At 41.3% G+C, this 24,475-nt stretch overlaps 1 protein-coding gene across 1 annotated transcript in view; it reads left to right on the top strand.

The window, feature by feature from the left end:
• Positions 1 to 24,475, top strand: part of SPATA16 (spermatogenesis associated 16) — a 149,690-nt gene that overhangs the window by 99,873 nt on the left and 25,342 nt on the right. Inside the window, exons 6-11 of the mRNA XM_075569455.1 lie at positions 5,892 to 5,976; positions 14,327 to 14,474; positions 14,863 to 15,006; positions 18,208 to 18,320; positions 22,085 to 22,249; positions 23,307 to 23,387. Of these exons, the coding sequence (XP_075425570.1) occupies positions 5,892 to 5,976; positions 14,327 to 14,474; positions 14,863 to 15,006; positions 18,208 to 18,320; positions 22,085 to 22,249; positions 23,307 to 23,387 (736 nt within the window). The remainder of the gene's footprint in view (positions 1 to 5,891; positions 5,977 to 14,326; positions 14,475 to 14,862; positions 15,007 to 18,207; positions 18,321 to 22,084; positions 22,250 to 23,306; positions 23,388 to 24,475) is intronic.

Genomic DNA, 24,475 nt, shown 5'->3' on the forward strand with positions numbered 1-24,475 from the left:
CAAAGCATATACCTACAGACCATTGCAATAGCAGGATGCCTGCATTTTCCCTGTACATCTGGACAAATGGTCCACACTCGTTACAATGTTATTCTTCTCCAAAATGAAGTATAAAATGGGCCCAAGTATTTTACTACTTATTGCTGTCTAATCACAACTTGCAGTCAGAGTAGGCCCGATTTTAAAAGGTAAATAAGTCCATCCCTGCAGAGTGGCAAACCCTTTGGCCTTGCTACTTATTCAGTAGAATTACTGTATTTATCAGTGTGAAACCCACAATATCTCCCCCCCCCCCTCAAAAAAAAGGCTCCAACTGCATTACTAGTAAATGTGGTGGTGACAGAGGTAGCCACTATCTGGAAAGCAATGTTTCCCATTTTCAATGTCATGTAAATGTCAACAGAGTCTTACTCATTGAAATTAAGATTATCTGTTGAAGTGTAATACAGTGTATTTACATCTAGAGGCTACTCGATTAATTTACTTTGTACGTGACATGTGTCAGTCATGCTCTGGAGTTCAAATCCCCTCACATTCTAACTGCTGGATGATAGATACTGTAACTCAGGGGGGGTGCAAACTGGGGGGGGGGGGTGCTTACATAGGCCCCACGCTCTTCCCCAGAGCATTTAAATTAAATGCCACGGGACCGCGTGAGGCCTCTGTAAATTCTCTTACCTCGTCTCCGACAGCTTTTGGTGGCACGTCGCCATGGCAACGCGGTATCAAATGACGCCGTGGGGACCCGTGATGTCGCGTTGCCAATGTAACATGACGTCGCATGCCGCCGGAGACAAGGTAAGGGGGTGGCGCGAGCAGGGGGGGAGAGCAGGCAGGGAGGCGAAGGGTAAAAAGTTTGCACCCCCTGCTGTAACTCAAGGCAGTGAGCTCAGAGTAAATGCTAAGTATTTAGTTTAGTGTTTGCACATGAGATGTTGATTTCAACTGTTCGATCAAGTCAACACTGTAGGTGTTAAAATATTGCAAACAACAAATAGGTATTATCACACCTTCTACTTCATAGGCCACACAATGTGTTGCGAGATCCATGAGAGGTTGACTGACCTTTTACTTGACAACCCCAACTTAAACTACTGCACATTGTTTGCCATAGCCATTATCTCCGGGAGACTATGACTCAGACTTTTGAAATACCCATTTTCTCTGAAAAGGTTATCTGTGAAATGACAGGAATTGGTTTAGCACAGTGTATTGTACCTAACATTTCTGTAACAAAATTAGTGTTGTCGCTCAGATATAACACGCTACTTTACTTTTAGAAAGCACCAAACTATGCTGTGCTGTGTGACCGCACAACCATTGTACAATACGGGGGGTGAAGATTAGAGATGGGGAAATTTTTGGGGGTGGATTTGGATCCGCCGTTTCCTTTTGGTCCGCGGATTTCGGCAGATCAATCTCAAAATGACGATTCACCTTTTGCAGATTAATTTTTTTAACACCGACAATCCATCCGCAGTTTCCGCAATCCGTGGACGGATTTTAAGAATCTAGTCCGCATGTTCAGCTATCCGCACGCAGATTATTGAATCAGCGGATTGGATTCTTAAAATCCTTCAGCGGATGATAGGATCCACAGATGGGTTGTTAAAATCAACTAGCGTATTGCATCCCATGGCGGTTTTGGATTAATCCGTGCGCATTTAAACTAACAATCCGTCGGCAGATTTTACACCACGGAACGGATTTTGAATGGCAACTTCGGAAAAATCCGAGAAACGGATTTGGACTGTTCCGCCCATCTCTGGTACTGATAAGGTAAACCTACGGAAAATAGAAAACCTGACCCGTAGAGCTAATAATCGAAGCGGTTCCGTATGTTGGAAACTTCCACACAAGAACGAGAATGGTTGTGTTATTAGTGGAAGGCAAAGTGTAATTCAGTTGTGAGTTCTATAGCTGCAGACTGTGGATTTTAAAGCAGATATGAAAAGATTGTGCAAAACACAAACAGTGCGAAAGGAACGGGAATTCCAGTGACAGGACACCTTAGATAAGAAGAGAGAAACAGACGAACAGGAAATAAATATTAAAACAAAAACAACAACAATGGCGGCACATGGGAAAACCCCGATGCAAAAAGGTGCTCTGTATGTGCTTCCCCGTACGAGCAGAATAGCCATATAGTTCTTGGTAGTTCCCCTATTTTGCAGGAAAGAAATATTGTACAGGTTATTGCGGATAGACGCAAACTGACCTGGGAGATGATTTTTTTGCTGCAGCAATAAGAGACTGAGTCCAGTTAGAACAGTAAATGTTCATGACGGTGAAAATGAATCATTAATGAATATATTTGCATCAAAATAGAGGGATTATGAATTTTATTCCCAGGTTCCAAGTCTGTTGTCAAAGTGGTTATGGGGATCTACAAACTAATAATAAACTCTTGAAATAGGAGTAACAATGGATCATGAGTTCCCTATTTATGGGTGAAAGTAAAATAAAGACTGGGTGAGCAGTGAAGTGTTTCATGTTGTTGAAAACTCACATTTTTCTAGAGATATTATCAGCATTATGCAAAAGAACTGGTATATTTTATTGCAAGTCTTATTCAGAACAAATATGTAATTTTCCTCTCAAGCTACCATCCAGCATTAGAGAGATGACATTGATTTTAGGTACTATCATTTTGATGGACCACCATGAGACTTCTTCGAAGGAATAATCAGAATGCAAAGTTGTTGTTTTTATTCGTAGTAGCCTTCTAACAACATGTATCTTTGAACACGCTGCACAAAGATGTTTCCCCTTAATCTCCTGCATTCACCGCTTCCTTGTTTAATACCCTTCGATCAAAGGTTTCAAGTCCTTTCTGTACAGAAGAGTTTGGAGAGACAATAAAGTGAACAACTTGGCTTTTTGCTGATTCCACATCCGAAAGGCATTTCGTTTTGCATGATCGGTCTTTACACGGCCGGATAATACAATGTTATAAATCTAGGGATGCTCTTAAATTTATCTTTGGATTTAGCCAGCTTGTAGTATTTTCTACACTTTGAATTACTGACACCTCTCAATGCCGTGCTAAATCTTACGCACTTTCAATTTGACGAAAATGCTGGCGGGTGATTCGCGTGGAAGGGATGTAAACATGCAGAAGTACAGTCCTGTACCAATAAATAAACTTTGGATGTTCATCATAATTAAGTACAAAAAAATTATTATATGTTTAATTGACTAAACTGCCAATTCAAAATGATATCTAGTCACATATAATTGGATTTTGAATCTCTAGAGAGCAGCGCTGGAGAGCAGTGGTAGTGTTAGACAAGCAACCATAAAAGTAAACTGTTATTTTTAATTGTGTGGGAACAATGCATAAATTTAGTCATACATCAGTGGTTAATATGCAGTCCTAATAGAAATAATGAAACAGTACGGTTCTAGTCAAATTGGATACTTAAAGATGCTATCATTATATAATTCCAATGGTTATAATGCTGCCAAATGTAAACTATTGTTGCCCATTGCAGTAAAAGATATCTACGTAAACAAACATATACGAGTATGATATATTCTTTATGTAAAACTCTTTGTGAGAAGCCGATGGGACTGTGTTTTATTATTTTTACCAACAAATATATTTGAAAGTAAGAAACTGTTATTAGAAATATAGTGTATAAGTACTTGGTGATTAGCAAAAAAGATGTACTCTACGGACACATGTGTTTTTTCTTTTCTTGAAATGGTTTATTTTGAACATTCTCATAAATTATGAAGATGAATGGGGAGGGATACAGAAATGTATAAAAGGGATGGGAAAGGGGAGGGTGGGGGGTACATTTCATATTATTTCTATTTGAATGTAAATTTACCATTCAAATCAAATGCATGCAAAAGCAATCTATGCAGTATCTTCATATATGATTATGGTTTATCAGAGAAATAAGATTTATGTTAATGTAAATAAGTTAATGCCATTTTTTTTTTATAAAATTCTGACATATTTTGAAGATTCCCACGGGAGCCAAATCTCCCAGAATTGATCAAAAACTCCAATGAACAAACTTGTAAGGCATTCCATAAGATTAACTTATAAGATCGCCAGCAGCAAAGGAAAAGGGTTCTTTACAGTAAGGCCAGTTACAATGTGGAATTCATTACTCATGGAGACAGTGATGGCAGATACAATAGATTTTTAAAAAAAAAAGTTGGACATCTTTTTAGACAGGAAAGGTATACAGGGATATACCAAATAAGTAAACATGGGAAGTATGTTATCCAGGGAGAAATCTGATGGCTATTATTGGCGTCAGGAAGGAATATATTTTCCCCTTATGGGATATCATTGGATGATGTGTCACTAGGGTTTTTTGTTTGCCTCCCTCTGGATCAAAATACTGTAAATACAAATATAGGATAAGTATCAGTCGTGTAAATTTAGCACAGGTTGTACATACAGTATGCCTTTTTCAACCTTATCTACTATGTAACTATGTAACTTCTTTTAATTATTGTAAAATAATAGTCATCAGTTGAGGTTCTTCCTTTTTCCAAAAGTTAACCAAAGCACATCTAATGGCCGATAATATATATATATATATATATATTTTTTTTTTTTACAAAAAGCACTCTGATTTAATACATTTTGTACCATTAATCACTTCCATACTGGTGGGGCAACAAATCCTTGGAGAGTAAGACATATTTTCTCCATCCAATGCAGGGGACAAGTATTTGTCCAAACTATGATTAAAAAATAATTAAAAATAGGATGCCACTGTGTTATTTTCTGCTTCATTGCTCAGCAGACAAATTAAAACATGTTTAGATTTTATTAAACCCTTGCATGTTTCAGCATTAAAGGGGTTTAAACTGCACTCAGTATTTGGAAGTTCATATAAAATGTTTAACCGCATGAAGGACCAAATTAAAAACTTACCGGTCCCTCCAGCAAACATCGTATTGCTAATATTGGTTCATTGGAACAAAGAGAAGAACGCAGAGACACACAATAGTGCATTATATTTTTACTAGTCCCCTCTCTTTTTTCCAATTTTTGCATATACTGTATATATTGAGCTGCCTGAGATCAGCTGTGGGCTTTACCATATAGAATCAAGTTGGAGAGCGAGTGGACTCTGGAAAAGATATCCTTTCAATTGCATTATATATATTTTTTTAGACACTGTTGGCTGTGGGAACAATTTTTGATACATCTTGCTATATAATAGTTTTATTTACATTATTTTTTCTATTTTTGATACGTTTGAACATTTTTGTTGCGTTATGTTGATTTTATATGTGCACTAATACAGGGGTGCGCAAATTTTTTCGTCTGCATCCCCTGGCTGCTCAATCCCCCTGCGCCCCCCACCCCCCCTTACCTTGTTTCCGGCGTTTCTGACATCATGTGACCCCGCCATGGCAACGCATCGCCAGATGCCGCAGACAAGGTAATGCTTTTGGGGAAGAGGGAGGGGCCTCTGTAAGCACCGTGCCCCCCACAGAAAATCTCGTGTCCCCAGTTTGCATAGCCCTGCACTAATGCACTTATATTATTTATATAGCAAGCTCTGTGAGTAGTGGTAGTGCACCTTTTTTATTATTTTTAATAAAATAAAAAATAATTGAGGTGGCTCAATCAGTCCCTGCTTCAGCACAGGGGGCTCAATCAGAGGCTCAGTTTTTGTCTGAGCTACTGATTGAGCCTTCTGTGCTGGAGCTGGGATATCCTGAAAACCTGACCTGTTTGGGGGGGTCTTGAGAACTGGAGTTGAGCCCCCCTGCACTGATACATGAGTGAGTGCTTTTATTTCGTAAGAACTCCAAAGCAACTCACTAAGTGGCATTTCTGCTCTTCCATGCCTGCTGTGAATACTGGCACTGTGATCTTTGTACTCACTTGTGTATTCTGTCTTTGTCATTAGGAGTGCCATGATTGCTGACTACATCTATTGGCTGTCAGGTGGGAGGGAGAAGAACATAAGCAAGCTCATCAAACTGTATTGGCAGGTAACAATTGATAGGCCGACCAAGAAGGAGGAGCCTTACCGGCTATTAGGTGGGGATGAAGGATTAGTGCTTAAAAGACTGCCGACCAAGGTAGTACTTGGGATATCAATCAGTCGCACGCTGCACGGTTCTAACATAATTGTAACAAAACCCTCTTTTCAGTAGCAGGATTTAAAGCGGTTGATTAACTATTTTTTTTCCTGTAAAATCAAAAACAAAATTCCTTTTTATACCAGTTTCGTGTTGCACCAAAAAGAGCTGTTCATGAAAAGGTTTGATCATTTTAACTGTAAACACCATTGTGCAAAAAGTGTCCCTTCTGAGATTTTCAGGAGAGCGGTGACCATTTTGGTTTTCAAAGAAAGACACTGCAGGTATTTGCATTTCACAAAACCCTGAAGATTGCAAAGAGACAGCCTCAGGCCAGGTCCCCGCTGGCTACTGCAGCGCCCACTGTGGCGGACGCTGAAGGGATAAGAGCCGCCCCACAATGGGGCCGGGCCCGCTGCGAGGGGGGGCCGCCGCGCTGCGCCGACAGAAATTCCTGCTCTCAAGAAAATTGAGATCAGGAGTCGCGACAGAGCGCTAAGCCATGCCCCCCAGCGGTTCAGCCAATGAGGGCGAACCTGCCGGCTGACATCACGGCCACGCCCCTGTCACGCCCCCCCCCCCCCTTTCCCTTTGCAGACCGGGGAACTCGGCTGCACGCGCCCCAGCCTCGCAGACGCGCATGCAGCGCAGGCACTGGGGCCGCAGCTTTAGAGAGCTTCAATGCAAGAATGAAATGCAAATCATACGAAGCATGGGCGGGCCTGGAAAAAGTCATATGGAAAATGTGCATCTTACCATCAATTTATCAAAGTTTGTTGTACCTGTTTGCATCAGCTTGCCATTAAAGCTGTGTTATTAGGGTTACAGCTGAGACACACGTTAAAGCTGGGACTTAACTATACGTTCGTTAAAGTAGGTCATACCTAAACTTGGCATTAGTCACATCCACACCCTGCAAAGGGGCATTTACAGGGTCTGGGTGGGTGTCACACCACAGTTAGGCATGATTAAAGTAACAGTAGTGTTAGTTTCAGCATTATTTCTCTTTTCCTCCACTCTGTCTCAACTTTAGTTAAAGGCCTATATTTCAGGGTCTGAGTCGGAGTAACACCCGGGCATACTTACCATTGTGTTAGTGGCAGATAACGCAACGTAATGCTTCAATAACGTGAAGTTGAGCCTGTACTAATGAGATGTCGTTTGCCCATTGTTTTTACATATAATGAGCTTTTAAGGTGTGCGTTAACCACCAGGGCAAAAACATCCATTCCTGATTTAGGTACTGTGATGTCATGTGCCTTGACTTAACAGAGCTTTCTGGGTCGGGGTCTAAGTTTGCCATTAGTCTTCTCGCCCTCTTACTCACATGGCTACATTACTCTGGTCCTCTTCCCTCCGGAGGAGAGTGAGTGTGTACCATACCTCTGCCTCTGCTAGAGAGGCAGGGAAGAGCTGTGGGTGCCCTTGGCCTGTAGTGAATGTCCAGGGAGCATCCTTCAGTGGTAGCTGAGCGACTGCATCGGGTAGAAACCTGCCTTGTGACTGTGCTGTACAGTCAAGAAAATAAACCTTTCCTGTTGTTATACCTCCGGCCTGGTGTGTGACCTTACTGGGGGGAGAGGTAATCATTCTACCGTGGGAGATCCCCTTCAGTTCCCTGGAGCCTACGGCAGATGGAGGCGCTGCACTGCTAAAGAGATATGTGGGGTATGAACCCGGAAGCCTAGTCCTGTGTCCCCACTACCATCGGCGGACGACTCAGCCCTCCTGTTACCAGCAGGTATCATGCACCACACGATCAGTAATGGCCAAATCTCCCTCCGGGTGGGGGAAACACTGTTACATAAAAAATAATTAGGGGATTATGTGAACGTTTTTATTAGCATACAGTATGACACACCATCAATTCATAAGAAAAATAATGTAGTGATGGAACAGACATAGATCTACTAAAGTAAAACCCTTGAAAGGATATCCAAATAAAGCTAATTATGAATGTCAGATTATAACGCTGGCAGAACTTTCACCCTGCGCAGAGAGTTGCAAATTGCTGAAAATAAATGAGAAATCTCTTCTTTTTTTCTCCTGTACAACAGTGTCACAGGATCTAAGCAGCATGAAGAGCAACGGTTTTTACAGTGACAAATGCCATTATAGCGATAAAAACAGTTTGAGGTCTCACGCACACGTCACAATGTGTGAGTCTTTTACTGGTCTATTACTGGGTCCCTGACACTCAACAGAAAACATACAACATAATCAATGTGATAGCAGGAAAGTGTGCATTTTACACACGACGGCCATATCATTAACAAGGTATACTGGAGTTGCAAAGTCAAAGCAATCACATAGCACCTCTTCTGCCATTTTAATGTGGCTTGTTTAATAGCTTGCAGGACACATCGCATAAAACAAGAAGGAACCGGCACTCCAGAGGTCTTCGTACATAAAAAAAGGAATTTTAATCCACACAGATCAACGTTTCGGTCAAACACACTGACCTTTGTCACAAGGTGAGGACCTCTGGAGCCCCCGTTACTTCTTGTTTTAGGAGGATGTGTCCTGTATTATAGGTCTCCCCCGCGGGGGATGATCGCCGTGTTACATAAATCCAGTTCGGGCACCTAATTCTTTCTTCTTTTGTTTAATAGCCTTCCAGGTTTTTTCTGTATCCACAGAAGTGGCCATTTGGGCCGTTTCTGGACGTCTTTAATGAGACATTTCAGCTGAAAACAGACCGACCGTCCACTTCGGCAAACACACATTAAGATCCTTAATCTATGGTGTGGATAAGAGGCAAAAAGCATTCCCTGTGAGAGAGAGAAAAAATAATAATAAAGTGATTAAAGTGCAGGAAACCACCACCTAAACATATTTTTATAAATATACTGTAACCTTTGAAATAAAAATGAAAAATATTTGATCTGATCACTGTGTAAAAAATAAATCCCTTCAAAACGCCCCTCCAAATAAATTAGGGAGACATGCCTTTGCTGGAAAAGAAGCACACCTGGGGTACCTAACTGGCAGATATGCTAATGAGTCCCACCCCACACTACATAAAAAGATTTCTATACCAACTATATACAGTTGATTAGCCTGAAGTACCATCCTAATAACAGGAATGGTGTCACACCCAACAGGATTAGAACCCGTAAACCACTAGCTTTTCTAAGCAACCGCTCTAGCAGTGTGAGCTAAACCAGCAGATGGCTAGCCCCACTGTCATAGTATACTTAGCCCATCTCTACTTATCAGTATGATAGTGAGTGTGATGTTGTCAATCACTTGTCATATTTTTGTGGCCATCTTTATTGCAGTTCAGACATATATTCATCTGCAATAAATTCAACCTTAAACTACTGAAAGTTTTTACAACGAAGGTCGTCATTAGGGTAAAAAAAAAAACAGCTTGAAATATAGCTCTTTAACTCATTTTCACTTTCAAATTCAATAGAGAGGGAGGAAGGGGATATATATTCTTTTATCTTTCTGAGTAACCATGGAAAATAACAGCCAGTGTTCATGCCTAAGATAAAATCCAATACTAAGGTTTAAATTTACAGCTAATTTTAGATGTCAAGATAACTGGATTTTTATTTTTTTTACAAAAATTGACAACACTGCTTACAGTGGAAATGAAATATGGAGAGAGAAGTACAAACTGCAGATACCATTATGGAGGAAATGTCAGTGTAATATAATTTTTTTAATTATAATTCCTCATAGCGAGCAGGGTGACTTACTACTAGCTAAATCACATCAATTATCATAGCTCTATTCTAATTCACATGATAAAGGCATGAACAGTATTTGTTTCATAGGCTGCACCTTCTATAAGTCATTGCCAAGTGCCTAGGGCATTGTGTGATGGCATGACTTTATACACAGTGGATGCCTAATATACAGCAATGAGGAAGAAGTATTTCATTCTTCCGTTATTGGATTTCTGTAGCTATCTGTGAACTATGTAATTTTAGCTGGAAATATTGTTTTATGGCTTGAGAAATGTGCTACAATATATAACATAAAACAATGTGCCCAGGATATAAGGCAGAAAAGCAGCTGACAGAAGTGCACTTACTTCTTTATTGAATCTCTTCTATACATTATATCTTTTGATGCCTCGATCTGTATTAAATTGCCACAGTTAGACATTTTATAGAGCAAATTTGTATATAGAATCTGACATCACCACCATTATACACATGAAATACCTACACACTGACAGGTTAAAGTGAGCATTAAACTGGGGCAGGCGTGGAAGATAGAGAAATCTAGCCTTTCCGTGCTGCAGAAACCTGAGCGGGATTGCCAGGGGGCGTGTTGGGACTACCTCTATTCTGACACATGGGCTAACAGTGTGAAGGTCACCTGGATGGGCCATTGAGTCTCAAATGGGTTCAACCACAGATATAAACGAATGTCTTTACCAGTAGGCCAGTCCTCCTCCTACAAAGGGGATAGCAAATCTAGTATATTAAAACTATATACAAATTTATAAAAAAAAAAGCAAGTGATGTTAATTTGATGAAATTGCACCTTCCTTTTAATAAAACATTTCATAACTATGTGAGAGAACACTAGAGATTCTTTGGAGAACTCTAATCTGAGAAGAAATATACTTGCAGTCTTAATATCGGTGCTCCCAATAGCCCTGCCACGATTTTTTGTTACATAGAACGTGATGAAGAAGGAGTGGGCACTTTGGATTTAATAAAGTCCCAATTGTATTTATTTGCCATAATAGATCGATGTTTAGGCTGCTCTCAAGAACATGGCTGTAATTACATCCAAAACGTCGATCTATCAAGTCAAATAAATAAATGTTGTACTTTATTCAATCCGAAGTGCCCACTGCTTCTTCCCCACGTTCTATGTAACTATGTGAGACGCATTGTAAAATATACCCTTTCCCTGCAACCAATGTGTGTTTGTATCTGGGGAGTGAGTTACAAGGAGTTGGGCCAAGTGCCAAGTTCCATTCTAAGTTCCAGTGTGCTTTCTCCAATTACCATGAACATATATTACATGGGCAATATTACTACCATGAGTATATCCAGAGGGCAGACATAAAGGTCACGTGTCCCACAAATACATCTCTGATGGAGGCAGTCCTATGTACAGTAAGGAACAAATATTTTTATAACAAGACATGTTGATGTAGGGTGAGAAGAACAAGACAACGAGACAAACAGCGGCTCACAACCTTGCATGCCATGAATTGGCTTTTTTTTTTTTTTTAAAGAACACGAATAAATCTAAATCAACATCTATCAAGAACTAACGAAAGGATGAATGTCGGTGCACAGCACAAAGCTCCTGGATTGGACTGCAAGTACTGAGAACAAAAAACTTGATTGGCCCATAAAAAAAGAGGGTAGAAAACACTCTGACGCGTTTGACACCTACCTAAGACTTTGACAAAGCACCGCGTTGGTGTTTTCCATCCTCTTTATTTGCCAATAAAGTTTTTGTACTCAGTACTTGCAGTCCGGTCTGGGAGGTTTTTTGCACTGTGCACCGCTATTCATCCTTTTGTTTGCTACTTCTCATGCGACTGGAGCACACCCACGGATTCATTATGCTGCAGGGACTGAGTGAGTACCTTCATCTTTTCTAAATGCGATTTTTCATTTCATCACATCATCGGGGGAGAGAGGCATGCATAGATCCTCATAAGGTTCGGGACTTTCATTCGTAGTGTGATCATTAAGTGACCTGGGAGGTAGGGGGAGTTGCATTCTCACATTAGGGTTGCCAGGCGGCTTCTGTAAAAATACTGGACACAATGGTGAAAGGTGCAACGCACTTGAGACACACACACCTCTCCACTCCATGCTGTTTCCTCCTCCTAAGCCCCACCCCCAGGCTCCTGACACCTCCTCCTAATTGGCTGCATTACCCAGCAGCAGCCAATCAGGATGGAGCAAGCTGCTCAGCCCACTAGCACCAGGCCTGCTCTCTCCCTGCTCAGGGAAATCCTGCGGCCCCCCAAACCGATCAAGTGACTATGCCAGATATACACATACATGTCCAGAGAGGTAATACCGGTATACACATACACGCCCAGAGAGGTAATACTGGTACACACATACACGCCCAGAGAGGTAATACCGGTCTACACATACACGCCCAGAGAGGTAATACCGGTATACACAGACACGCCCAGAGAGGTAATACCGGTATACACATACACACCCAGAGGTAATACCGGTATACACATACACGCCCAGAGAGGTAATACCGGTATACACATACACGCCCAGAGAGGTAATACCGGTATACACATACACGCCCAGAGGTAATACCGGTATACACATACACGCCCAGAGAGGTAATACCGGTATACACATACATGTCCAGTATTACCTCTAATTTTTTACTTGACAGAGTGTCCAAATACAGGACAATCCGGTTCAATACTGGACACCTGGCAACCCTACCTCACATCCCCAGCGGCTTATCTCTTGTGCTTTGTTATATGGCATTTTGCATTTAGTACAATAAACGATGTTTACTCACTCAGGAGGAATATTTATTCGACACCCTGAACTACTGAGAATCCTTACATTTAAGAAATCCCAGCCGTGACATACATTGTGATATCCAGCTGCATGCAGCTTCTGTTGTGGAGTTTTCTCCATCTTTTTGCTATCTGTCCACCACAACCTATCCAGTAAAACCTTTTCCATAGTAGGAACCAGCACTAAATAATATGTATGTATAGAGCATGCGGTATCTGAAAGTGAAGATGATCGTGGTTGGAGAATGGGTATTTTGTGAGTATATTGGTACACATGCCTAAATGAGTAGTTATATTTTGCAATATTTCAAGCAAGATACTACAATATTGAGCAATGTGAACAAGTAAGAAACACACCATTGTTACATTACGAACTCGTCATGGAATAATGGCATTTTGCATTTGTCCAATAACAATATAAAAAAAACTGCAGCAGGTTCAAATGTTTCCCAGTGAGAAAGCATAAATCACAAACTAATGATAAAGGTGTTATGGAAACTAAGGATGAAGGTCAGATCTGATGTTATCAATCACCATAGCCACATTTATGTCGCCAATGCTGTCCTACTGCTCAGCTACCCTTTCTGCAATTAGTGAGATGGGTCTCCTAAATAACCTTGTACACAGGAACAGCAATCTCAGCATGATATTTTAAAAGCAATAATGTATTTGTTTCTTTAATTGTATTTCTTAAGCTTTAGTCATAAAGAGCGTAAGTTCTTGGGAACAACTTCCCATTGAGCCAGTTTTGACCTACTGATACTGCAATATACTAAGCGAAAATTACATTATAATGAGACTTTAGTACTATTGTGGATATTAATATCTAGACCACATGCCCTATAATTACAGCTGCAGGCTCCCATTTGGAATGCCTAAATCCTGCAAACATGTCTAAGCAAAATCTCTACTGTGAAAAGGTAGAGAACAGCAAGAAAATTATTATACAGCACAAAAAGTAGTTCAAGAATAGATTTCACCTTCTCTTACAATTGCAAGGGTTTAACATTCTGTTAAGTAAATTTAAGTGGAGGTTAATGTGTCTAGTAGAGGCTTTTTCAAAAGGGGTTCCTAGGATCCGTTGGTTTTTGCACATCCCTAAAGGTTCCCTGCTATTTTCAGGTCTTTTCAAAATTGTACCAAATTCAGAAGAATTTACAATCCATCTGATCTCAGACGCGCTATTAGAGAGGGTTGTGGTTCCTTACAATCCATCTGATCTCAGACGCGCTATTAGAGAGGGTCGGGGTTCCTTACAATACATCTGATCTCAGATGTGCTATTGGAGAGGGTTGGGGTTCCTTACAATGGATCTGATCTCAGACACACTATTAGAGAGGGATGGGGTTCCTTACAATGCATCTGATCTCAGACGTGCTATTGGAGAGGGTTGGGGTTCCTTGCAATGAATCTGATCTCAGACGCGCTATTAGAGAGGGTTGGGGTTCCTTACAATGCATCTGATCTCAGGCGCGCTATTAGAGAGGGTTGGGGTTCCTTACACTGCATCTGATCTCAGACGTGCTATTAGAGAGGGTTGGGGTTCCTTGCAATGCATCTGATCTCAGACGCGCTATTAGAGAGGGTTGGGGTTCTTTACAATGCATCTGATCTCAGACGCGCTATTAGAGAGGGTTGGGGTTCCTTACAATGCATCCGATCTCAGACACGTTATTAGGTTTGATTTCCATTTCCTGTTTATGCTGTGTTTGCCTACGTAGATTCTTTGGTAGTAGTATTCAGGTGAGATAATGCAGCATCTTTTTTCTTCAGGCTATGCTCGAGGAAGCCATCACCAGAGCTGAAACTTTTTCGGTCATGTACACACCATTTGCAGCAAAACTAAAGCCAGAGAGAACAGAGAAAGTGAAAGAATCATTCACAAAAAGACATCCCAGTTATGCAGGATACATATATACAGGTAACTTAATTTCTGCTTAGGAATCTAATTCTCTTGATTTTTCTGTTCTGCGCCCCCTGCCTACTCTTCCCCTTTCTTACCTTCTTTCCGGCATCGGCAGCGTAATTTGACGTCGTGTTGCCATTTGACTCCTTGGCATCATTTGACTGCGTTGTCATGGCGATGCGTCGCCAGAGAGACGGTAAGAGATATACAGAGGCCTTGTGCGCTCCCCGGCATGTTATTTAAATGTGGTGGGGAAGAGCTTGGGGCCTCTGTAAGCACCGCGCACCCCCAGAAAATGTTGCACCCCCCAGTTTGCACACCCCTAGTCTAACATACAAGAGCTTGCTGGTCCCATATACGTACATTCAGTGGAATCATTTTTATTAACATCGTCTTGTTTCAGATCCCAAGGCTCTCCATATTCTACCTCAGACAACTGACTGGTCAACAGCTCACCCACAACAATACTTATTAACCCTGGGGTTTAAAAACAAAGAAGATGGATTCCTAATAGAGAAGACAAGAAGACAATTACACACATTCAGAGGTATACTGTAATACAAGTAATGAATCTATCATTGGCTGAGAATCAATTAACAGAGCAATACAGCGCTCATGTAACATTTGACTGTCTACTAATTTATCAATGTCATTTATGTATTATATCAGGGCTGCTCAACGCCAGTCCTCAAGCCCCCCCCCCCCTCCCCAACAGGTCAGGTTTTCAGAATATATCCCTGCTTCAGCACAGGTGGCTCAATCGTTCCCTGCTTCAGCCCAGGTGGCTCAATCAGAGGCTCAGTCTTTGACTCAAGCCTCTGATTGAGCAACCTGGGCTTAAGCTGATATATCCTGAAAACCTGACCTGCTGGAGGGGTGCTTGAGGACTGGAGTTGAGCCCCCCTGTATTATATCATAAATGTCATATCTGTGTTTTTACTAATTTAAAGGGCGATTGACACATCGCACACAAGTTTGCTTAGCCGTGGAGATGTGTGATTCTATACTTGGTCACCGCGCAAATATATTTGACATTTCACAGAGGTACCGTTTACGGTTTTCTCTCTTCCACACACACAAAAAAAATTCTACATATATGAGCACTTCGGTAAAAGCTGAAACCTTTTTTATTTGGGATAACAATTTATATTATAAGACAAGCTTCCAAGAGTTCTCCTCTCTTCCTCAGGTCAGCGATTCTGATTTACCAAAAAAGGAAACGTTTTTCTCATTTTGCTAATAAAATACTGAATATACAACACTTGAGGCCGCACTTACCTGGTAATCCCCTGTGAATCAGAACTGGGTGTATCCTGCTGCCTCCACTCTCTCCCGCGATCCCCCGGGGCCAATCCATACATACAAAACAAAATAGAGAAGGGCAAGGGAACCCAAATTAATGTAAAGATAATAACTTTATAGATAAACTAGTGTTGTTCCCTACTATTTTATCTCTAAAGTTATTATAAACAAAAACAGAAAGGCCCAGCGCAACATACAAAATGACACAACATATAGTACAATACTTCAGTGCTAGTCTGCTCATGAGTAAGGGTCATTTAGTTGAACCCTTTGGCCAAAAGGTTATAAGCCCGCAGCCAACATCAAGGCATGACCAGTAATGGCCATAAAGTTATTGTGTTTACATTAATGTGGGGTTCCCTGCGCTTCTCTGTAACGTTTTGCAGGTTCCCTGCTGATTTTGTGAAAGTCCTCTAGATTTCCATTAACGCCACACTCCCGATTGTAGTGCCTGGAAATCATCGGAGAATTTTCAGGGACCTTCATAAAACATTTTCAGAACAATAATTTAGAAGCTCGTGGGTCTTGGTTTTTTTTGTGGGCCCTGTCACGGGCTGCGATTGTCCAGTTTTCATAAATGTAACTTATGTGGATGTAACTCACACGTCTGCTCAGTAGCAATTGGGAACATTTTATAGTGGAGGAATTGTAGTAATTCCATGTAAAAATAATTATGCCTAATGGAGATTAATCATTAAACTGCTACAGCGACAAATTGTATGTGTGATATCGCACCTACCACAGTTTATTGAATAATCCTAAATCCTGTTAGCATCCACTTTAAATCCTGTTAACATTCAGACATGCCTTTAAGAGCCTCCCTTAAGCAACCCCTAAACATACTACAGTACTTGCATCTTCTGAATTCATTTGAGGAAGGGATACATTATTTGCAAACATCTATTCTCAAACAAGGTTCCAGCAGTTGAAGAACCTCTGCTTTAACCACTCTTCCTTCTCATTGAGAAAGGAAATTCTGCCAATGTTTTCACTACTCGGACATTATCAGTACTGCAGAAAAACTTTAACAAGAGCGGTTATCCAAATAACCAGTCAGCCAAGAGTACAAGCTTGGTAGCATGGCAGCTTGGTAGCATGGCAGCTTGGTAGCATGGCAGCTTGGTAGCATGCCAACATGGGAGCACAGCAGCTTGGTAGCTGCCAGTAGACGGATGTTGGCCAGATTGTCAGCTCATTCGGCAGTGGGGTAAGAAAAAAGCGAAGGGGGAAAGGAATGATGTTTGGGGGGAATAATACAAAAGGGGGTATAAAAAAAAGTGCATCTATGAGACAATAATAATAATGGACAAAACCTTCATGCAAAATTGGGTGATATTTGGACTTTGCAGCTTTTCACCGAAACCCACCAACTATGAATTTATGACGGGGCTGACTAACGTCTGAGAATATTTCACAAAATAAAGTTGTAAATAGCAGTGAATTTTGCAAATATTCACATGAACATATTAAGAATCTCGCTTTTCCTGGCCCAGCCTTTAGCTGGAAATGTATGAATGTCTTTCGAATCATTGCAGGAACTCTCAGGACGTGAACCGGGAGAGGTTCACACGTTTCTTGCTTAACAGATCACTTTGCGCAGGTTTGTACTGGGAAAAACTGACAATTGACCTATTGGTATAGCTTAGGGGGGCTCAACTGCAGTCCTCAAGCCCCCCCAACAGGTCAGGTGTTCAAGATATCTCTTCTTCAGTACAGGTGGCTCAATCAGAGGTTCAATCTTTGACTGAGCCTCTGATTGAGTCACCTGTGCTGAAGCTGGGCTAACCTTAAAACTTGACTTGTTGGGGGGGTCTTGAAGAACTGTTGAGCACCCCTGTTATAGATGACTTTACCATTGTTTTTCTCTATTGATGAGCATGGTCAGCGACAATATCCCACAGCTTCTAGAATAAGGACTAGCTATGAAAATGACTTGACATCACAAGTGCCCGTAGCATGATTTGTTTTCATGGACAAAATTATATATATATATATATATATATATATATATATATATATATATATATATATATATATATATATATATATATATATATATATATATATAAAAAGAACACATTGTGCCAAAGAATGTTTATTTTGCACATAATGTGAAATCCTGCAAGCAGGGTTTATTAAGGAGCTGAATCCTATAATTATGACCATTACCAACCCGAAATGTAATTAGTTTGACATTTTCGTTTTTAGCAAAAAATCCATACACAAACCCCTTTATAGGCTGTTATCTAGCAGAAGCTCATCTCAAGAAAAGCCACTTCACAGCTGTTTGCTACCTCTACAGAACCACAAGAAAACACGCGGTAGAAATCGCTGTTCTTATTAGAGAAAAGATCTTTAAATAAGCTGCTCCCCACATGTCTTTATTAAACTGCACGTGGCAGATGATAATAATTGCAGTGCAAATCATTTTTATTATATCTTTTAGAAAATAAGAATCCATTAAGTCCACTTTCCAACGAAGAAACGGAGAAACATTTTGATATCTTGTGGAAAAGAATTCTGCCTGTTCTGAATTTCACGCGATGCACCAAATTCCTTGTGGGTACAGTATATACATGTATTTGTTTGGTAGTTTTAATAGATTGTTAATGTAATTATCAAGCATAATGGGTGCATTACTGACAGTAGAAAACGCGACAGAACTAAATGATGTATGGGGTTGTTAAGTGTCACAGACACTTTTTAATGTTCATTAGTCAGCTAAGCAATATGTATTTGTAACCATGTATTTGTCATCAGAACTCTGTGCCCAGGACACACCTGAAAACGAGAGGTAACTCTCAATGTACTACAGCACTTCCTGGTAACACATTTTATAAATAAATAATATATTGATAGACTTTTCTGGTACAGTATCCAGTGGCGGATTTCAAGATCCGCCGCCCCCCTAGTCACTTACCCGTGGCGGCCGCCTTCCCGCGGCCGCCCGCCTTCCGAATCACAGCGTCTGATGACGCCGCGAACGTCACCAACGCATTGCCAGTGTAACGCACCGTCACAACGTCATTTGATGTCGCAGTGTCACGCTGCCATGGCAATGAGACGCCGTGTGATGTCACGTCCGCGGCATAATTTGACGCAGCGATTCGGAAGAGGAAGGAAGCCGGCAGCGAGGAGGCGGCCGCCACATGTAAGTGCCTTCCCATCAGGTCCGATAGTGCCGAGTGTGCGGCAAATGTATATTTTCGCTGTCCTCAAATTTTGCCCCCCCGGCCTATCCAGTTATGTATTGAACATGCAGTCTTCGACTGAGCCACTGATTGAGCCACCTATGCTGAAGCAGGGATAGCCTTAAAAATGAACCTGTTGGGGGGTCTTCAGCACCCCTTTTCTAAGGCATGAAATGGCTATCTCTTCTACTGAATATAGCAATTCTCTTTTCTCTTCCCCAAGTTTCTGCCCACATTCACATGAGATTTACAAATGGCATTTTCAATTTACTACTCAAATGCTAATCTACTCCACAGCATTTAACTCTCACCTCTTCAGTTTACCCAGCGTAGGTTACTGTGTCAGAGTCGCTGTTTCTGGCGAAATATTTATCAAATATCCATTTTATTATGTATGTGAGTTGAAACAGAAACTGGGATAAGGTAGGAAGAAAAATGTGTGTGTTTAAAGGAAGGAAGATGGACGTGTCCCTAGTAAGAAACATGTGCTGTAGGTGTTCATGTGAGAACAAGGTGACCATTAATTATTCTTTCTTCAAAGATTAAAAAAAAAAAAAACTAAATACAGTATGAGCACATTCAAGTTTCAGACAGGTCCACAACCTACTTCCACTACAGCCAGGGATTCTGGGTAATGACATGCAAATGAGCTCACAGTGTCACTTTTTGCTTCTTAACCATTTTGACATGGACCCCCTCCAAGCTTACGCCTGCAGCATTACACAGCTTTTCAGCACAGTCAGGGTTAAAGAAGTGCATAGCCAGTAACCCTGCTTACAGACAGCTGTTTTGACCACTTGGGTCGCATAACTCACATGTTCCTGTAACCTCCTTATCCTAATCTCAGAGTTTGTCAGGGTGCCGCTATGATTGTAACAACTGAGTAGACCAAATACATTTATTTAGGCATTTCATCAATGCAACCACCTGAATAATATTGGAAGCAGAGGCTAAAACGTATCTCCCATCTGCTTTTATTTCATACAGTAATACATTTGAATTTCTACTTCAGAGCTCTTAATTTGCATACCCACCCTCTCTCTCCACGTTTTAAGACCTATCTTTAACGAAGCATTTGGGTATCTCCGCTGGCTGATACTATATATCGCAGATGCACTGACCTTATCCCCCTGCAGACGCACTTACCAGAACCTGCCCTACTGTCTCTGTACGTTCTCCCTAATTACCAAGTCGAGTGTAAGTTCTTCGGGACAGGAGCTTCCTATCCTATTGTTAATGTCATGAATGAACCGCTTATTCCCATTATGTGTTATATTATGCGCCGTGTATCACTGCTGTGACGCGCTGTATACCTGGATGGTGCTATATAAATACAGATATACATACATACCCACTCTCCTGTTGGTATACCTTTGCTTCTCATAAGGGGTTACTTTAAAATTCTTATTTTTCCATGACCCGTAGTGATGACTAGTTTGTATATTGGGGTATATATATGAAAACACAGATATTGTATAATGTAATGTTGTTATATTATCGAGTTATTTGCAAACATAATTATGGGTCAGTTTAGAAGTCCAATAAAGAAAAAATAAAAGTGGCGCTAGTCCTATTAATGAGGTGCAATAAACAAAGTCCCGCAGCTGGTGTCCCAGGAGGTAATTCAAACTCCTCCTTATATAAGATTGGTAGAAAATAAAGTTGTCCTCCAGCGCATGGTCTTATTGCTATTTTCTTCCTTATGTAGAAAAAAGACAACAACAAAAAACACCACACACAAGTGCTATAATACAGTAGGCGTCGACACTCATTATCTTAATCTATAGAGAAGTAGAGAACTTGACACTTGCCTGTGTGTTTGTTCCCGTAGTGCATACTCCTCTATTTTCCTTCTACTGTTACCTTAAAAAGTGGAGAGAGACACACACAAGCCCCCCTCCACACACACACACACACACACAAGCACCCCATCACACACACACACACAGGCCCCCCTCCACACACACACAAGCCCCCCTCCACACACACACAAGCCCCCCTCCACACACACACACACACAAAGCCCCCTCCCACACACACAAGCACCCCTACACACAAACACAAACACAAGCCCCACTACACACACACACACTCACACACACAAATAAGCCCACTACACACACACACAAGCCACCCTACACACACACACACACACACACATACATAAGCCCCCCATCTACACACCCACACACAAATAAGCCCCCCTACATACACACAAATAAGCCCCCCTACATACACACAAATAAGCCCCCCTACATACACACAAATAAGCCCCCCTCCCCACTTGGGGAGGGTAAGGGGCCTGGCAGGCTAGTATAAGGGGGGCCTGAGGCATGTGGGCTTACCTGGGGCCCTTGGATGGGCCTGCTAGAGCAGCATGGCCAGCACAAGGCAGAGACCAGCAGGACAGGTCCTCAAGATCCAGCCACCCGTGCTAAAGCAGAGATATCCCTGTTGGTGGCCTTTGAGGACTGGTGTTGGCCACCACTGCTGTATAGCAATTGAATGATGAGCTCAGAGGAGATAACTTCAATAGGCATTTATCACATTTGTGGAACTCTTGCAATCATTGTCTATAAAGCATTTTGTTTTCTGCATATTGACATTTGTATATATTAAAGTGCACCAACCAAATACAGTAGGTACTTTTGGTCCCGGTATTTGCTATGTGTGTTTCATATGCACATATTACATCTCGTGTATATGTCCCATCACATATGTTCAAAGACATATTTGATATGTGGTAACATATAGTTGGCACAAGTGTCAAATGAAATCTCCTTTGTATACATAAAGCAGCAGAGCCAGATTAAGACCCTCTGGAGCCTCTAGGCACCAAGACTTCAGGGGGTCTTTCCTCAAGGCGGCCCTCCTCCTGTGACTTTGCGGTGTCATTTGACATTGGGTCACCATGACAACACGATGCTGTAGGAGGAGGGCGGCTACAGAGAAGGTAAGAGACACCCCTCTCACACACACACTCACTTTACCTTGGGTGAGGTCCTGGAACTCTGCAGTGAAGAAGTTGCTCAGCTCTCACATGTTACATGTAATGGTGTTTTTCACATGGACTGCGTTTTTAAGTTGCTCTAATTTTTGTGTCTGCCCTTCTACTATTTGTTGGGAGAATAGGGTGGATCCACTCCATGTTCAGGTGTGATAGCCAAGCTACAGTATGCCAGCATTCTCCATCAACTGCAACGCGTAAAGGAACAGTCCCAAGTGATTCACCAAGCGCTGGCAGAACTAGCAACTATCCCATATCTGCAGGATATCAGTCAGCAAGACGCGGGATTGGTAAGCATTCCTTAAACCCATGTGGGCTTTATTCAAGCAGAAAGCATAGCTGAAAACAGAGCAATATAACATGTCTTTAGGGACTTAATTCCCCTTTTAAATGCCCTTCCCAAGATCCACTAATTTAACTTGGATTAAAGCAGCATTATGCACTGCTAAAAATGACCTTTTATTAATGTATCACCTGAACTTCAGGCTCTCCGAGATAATTGCCACCCTGCCTCCTGTATACAGTAGTTTACCAAGTACAGCTCAACCCCCTTATAACGCGGTGCTTGGGGTCCAAAGAATCACATCGCGTTATAAGAGGATCGCGTTAGAAATAATGTACAATTGTATGCGTTGTACAATAAAGTATTTAAGATACCAATAATCATGTTGTAAAGTATTCATAAATACAAAAATTGGGAGCCACGCTTGCATCGCGCTATAAGCGGATTCGCGTTGTGGCGGACCGCGTTGTAACGGGGTTGAGCTGTATTTGCTTGCATTCCCCTAACATTTTCTGATTGGCTGGATAATAATATGACTAATACTATGACATAATTCCCAATGATAAGAACAATCTAATTTTAGCTTGTGAGATTTTTGTTCTGTTATGCGTTGACTTGCTGGTAATCACACTGCTCCAGGCCATTTTATTTTCCAACAAGACCGTATATTATTCATCGTTTGTTATTTTCCTTGAACTTTTAACCCCACTCATTACTTGAAGAAACTGCCACTATGGGGAAATGAGTGCAAAAACAATTTATATATATACATGTCTAATTGTATAATTTTTTTTGCCACCTGGATCTACTTCTGTCTTGGGCTAAAATGCTATCACAGAATATACATTTTAACTTATTTAGTCGGCGTTTCATATATTTTTTGCAAATTGATCTTTTCATTTTTGAATACTTGACATTGGCAGTAACTTTTCCGAATGGTCAAGATGGGAGAAAGAGATGATCAGTATACAAAAAGGTTCTCGAATTTGGTTTTAAACCTGTTTCTTTAGTGAAGTTATTTCTGTGTGAATCCCATTCTGACAGCGTGTACCTCTGTGCCACAGCTGCAGTCCCTAATGGCTGATGCCATGGAATGTCTCGAAGGCAGAAGCGATAAAGAATATGTGTGGAATAAAATACAAAAGGTAAGCACTTTACACTTCTTCATTGCTGACCCTACATGAAAAAACAGATGTGATTCATCAGCAATGAGACCTTCCAAATCTACTGACCATTTTGTGAGTTGAGCCCAGAAGAGCAATGTTGCAATCCCGCTATTCCCTCCAAACATCAATGGGAATGCTCCTGTTTGTTATTACTTAAATAATAATCCCTGAAGAACAGGACGTTTCCTGCACATTAACACCCCAACTGGGTTCAACTCTTGCAGTCGGTGCAGTAAGGATCAGGTCTTTTGGGATTATTGCTACAAATTGAATTTGTTTTAAATGTGTTTTTTTTTTCTTCTATTTAATGTCAACGCTTATTGTAATATCACGAGTTGCTGCTGGTTCTCTAATATCACGAGTTGCTGCTGGTTCAAAATGCTGTCCATTCCTAAGCCGCTAATGCCCAATTCAACCCCCCCCCCCCCCCCCCAAAAAAAGCTTGGTTTCTGAAAGAGCTGTAGTATTAGCCTATAATGCAGGTTAACTCCTTCCCAGCCAGATCAATGTGTCACATTTCACTTTGACATTGAAGGGGTAAAAAAAAAAACAGTTCAAGTAGGTAGCCTTTCAGACTTTTTTCAACGGTATTTTATGTCTAAGGTGATTAGGAGAACTGGAAGTGTACAGATATACTCAGGATTCCTGCACAGGGCTACATGTTCGTTTCCGGGGGGGATATCGCCATTGAATATGAACTACTGCTTTAAGATGCTGCCTGCTTTCGCTGTGTTTTGAAATCTCTTTGAGTCTCTAGATTTGTCTGCGCTTTATTTTTTTATGATTTCCCTTAGGACCGGTGTCCTGGGAATTAACCTTGCCTTCACAGGGAAGAAAACACGATCATTACCATTTCACATGTTCAGCCCCAGAAAGCCACTGACCTCCACATAACTCTGAATTGCCAATGAGGCCATGGTAGAGGCTGGCTGTAATCCTTGTAAAGACATGCTCAGCGGTAAAAGCACCCGGCTATATTATATGCACACAACTTGAATCAGATCTTCATCTGAAATGGGCATTCCTACGGGAGAACGCTCATGCAAAATGCATAAAGGTTATTCCAC

This window comes from Ascaphus truei, chromosome 14 (genome assembly GCF_040206685.1).
Source record: "Ascaphus truei isolate aAscTru1 chromosome 14, aAscTru1.hap1, whole genome shotgun sequence".
NCBI lineage: Eukaryota > Metazoa > Chordata > Amphibia > Anura > Ascaphidae > Ascaphus > Ascaphus truei.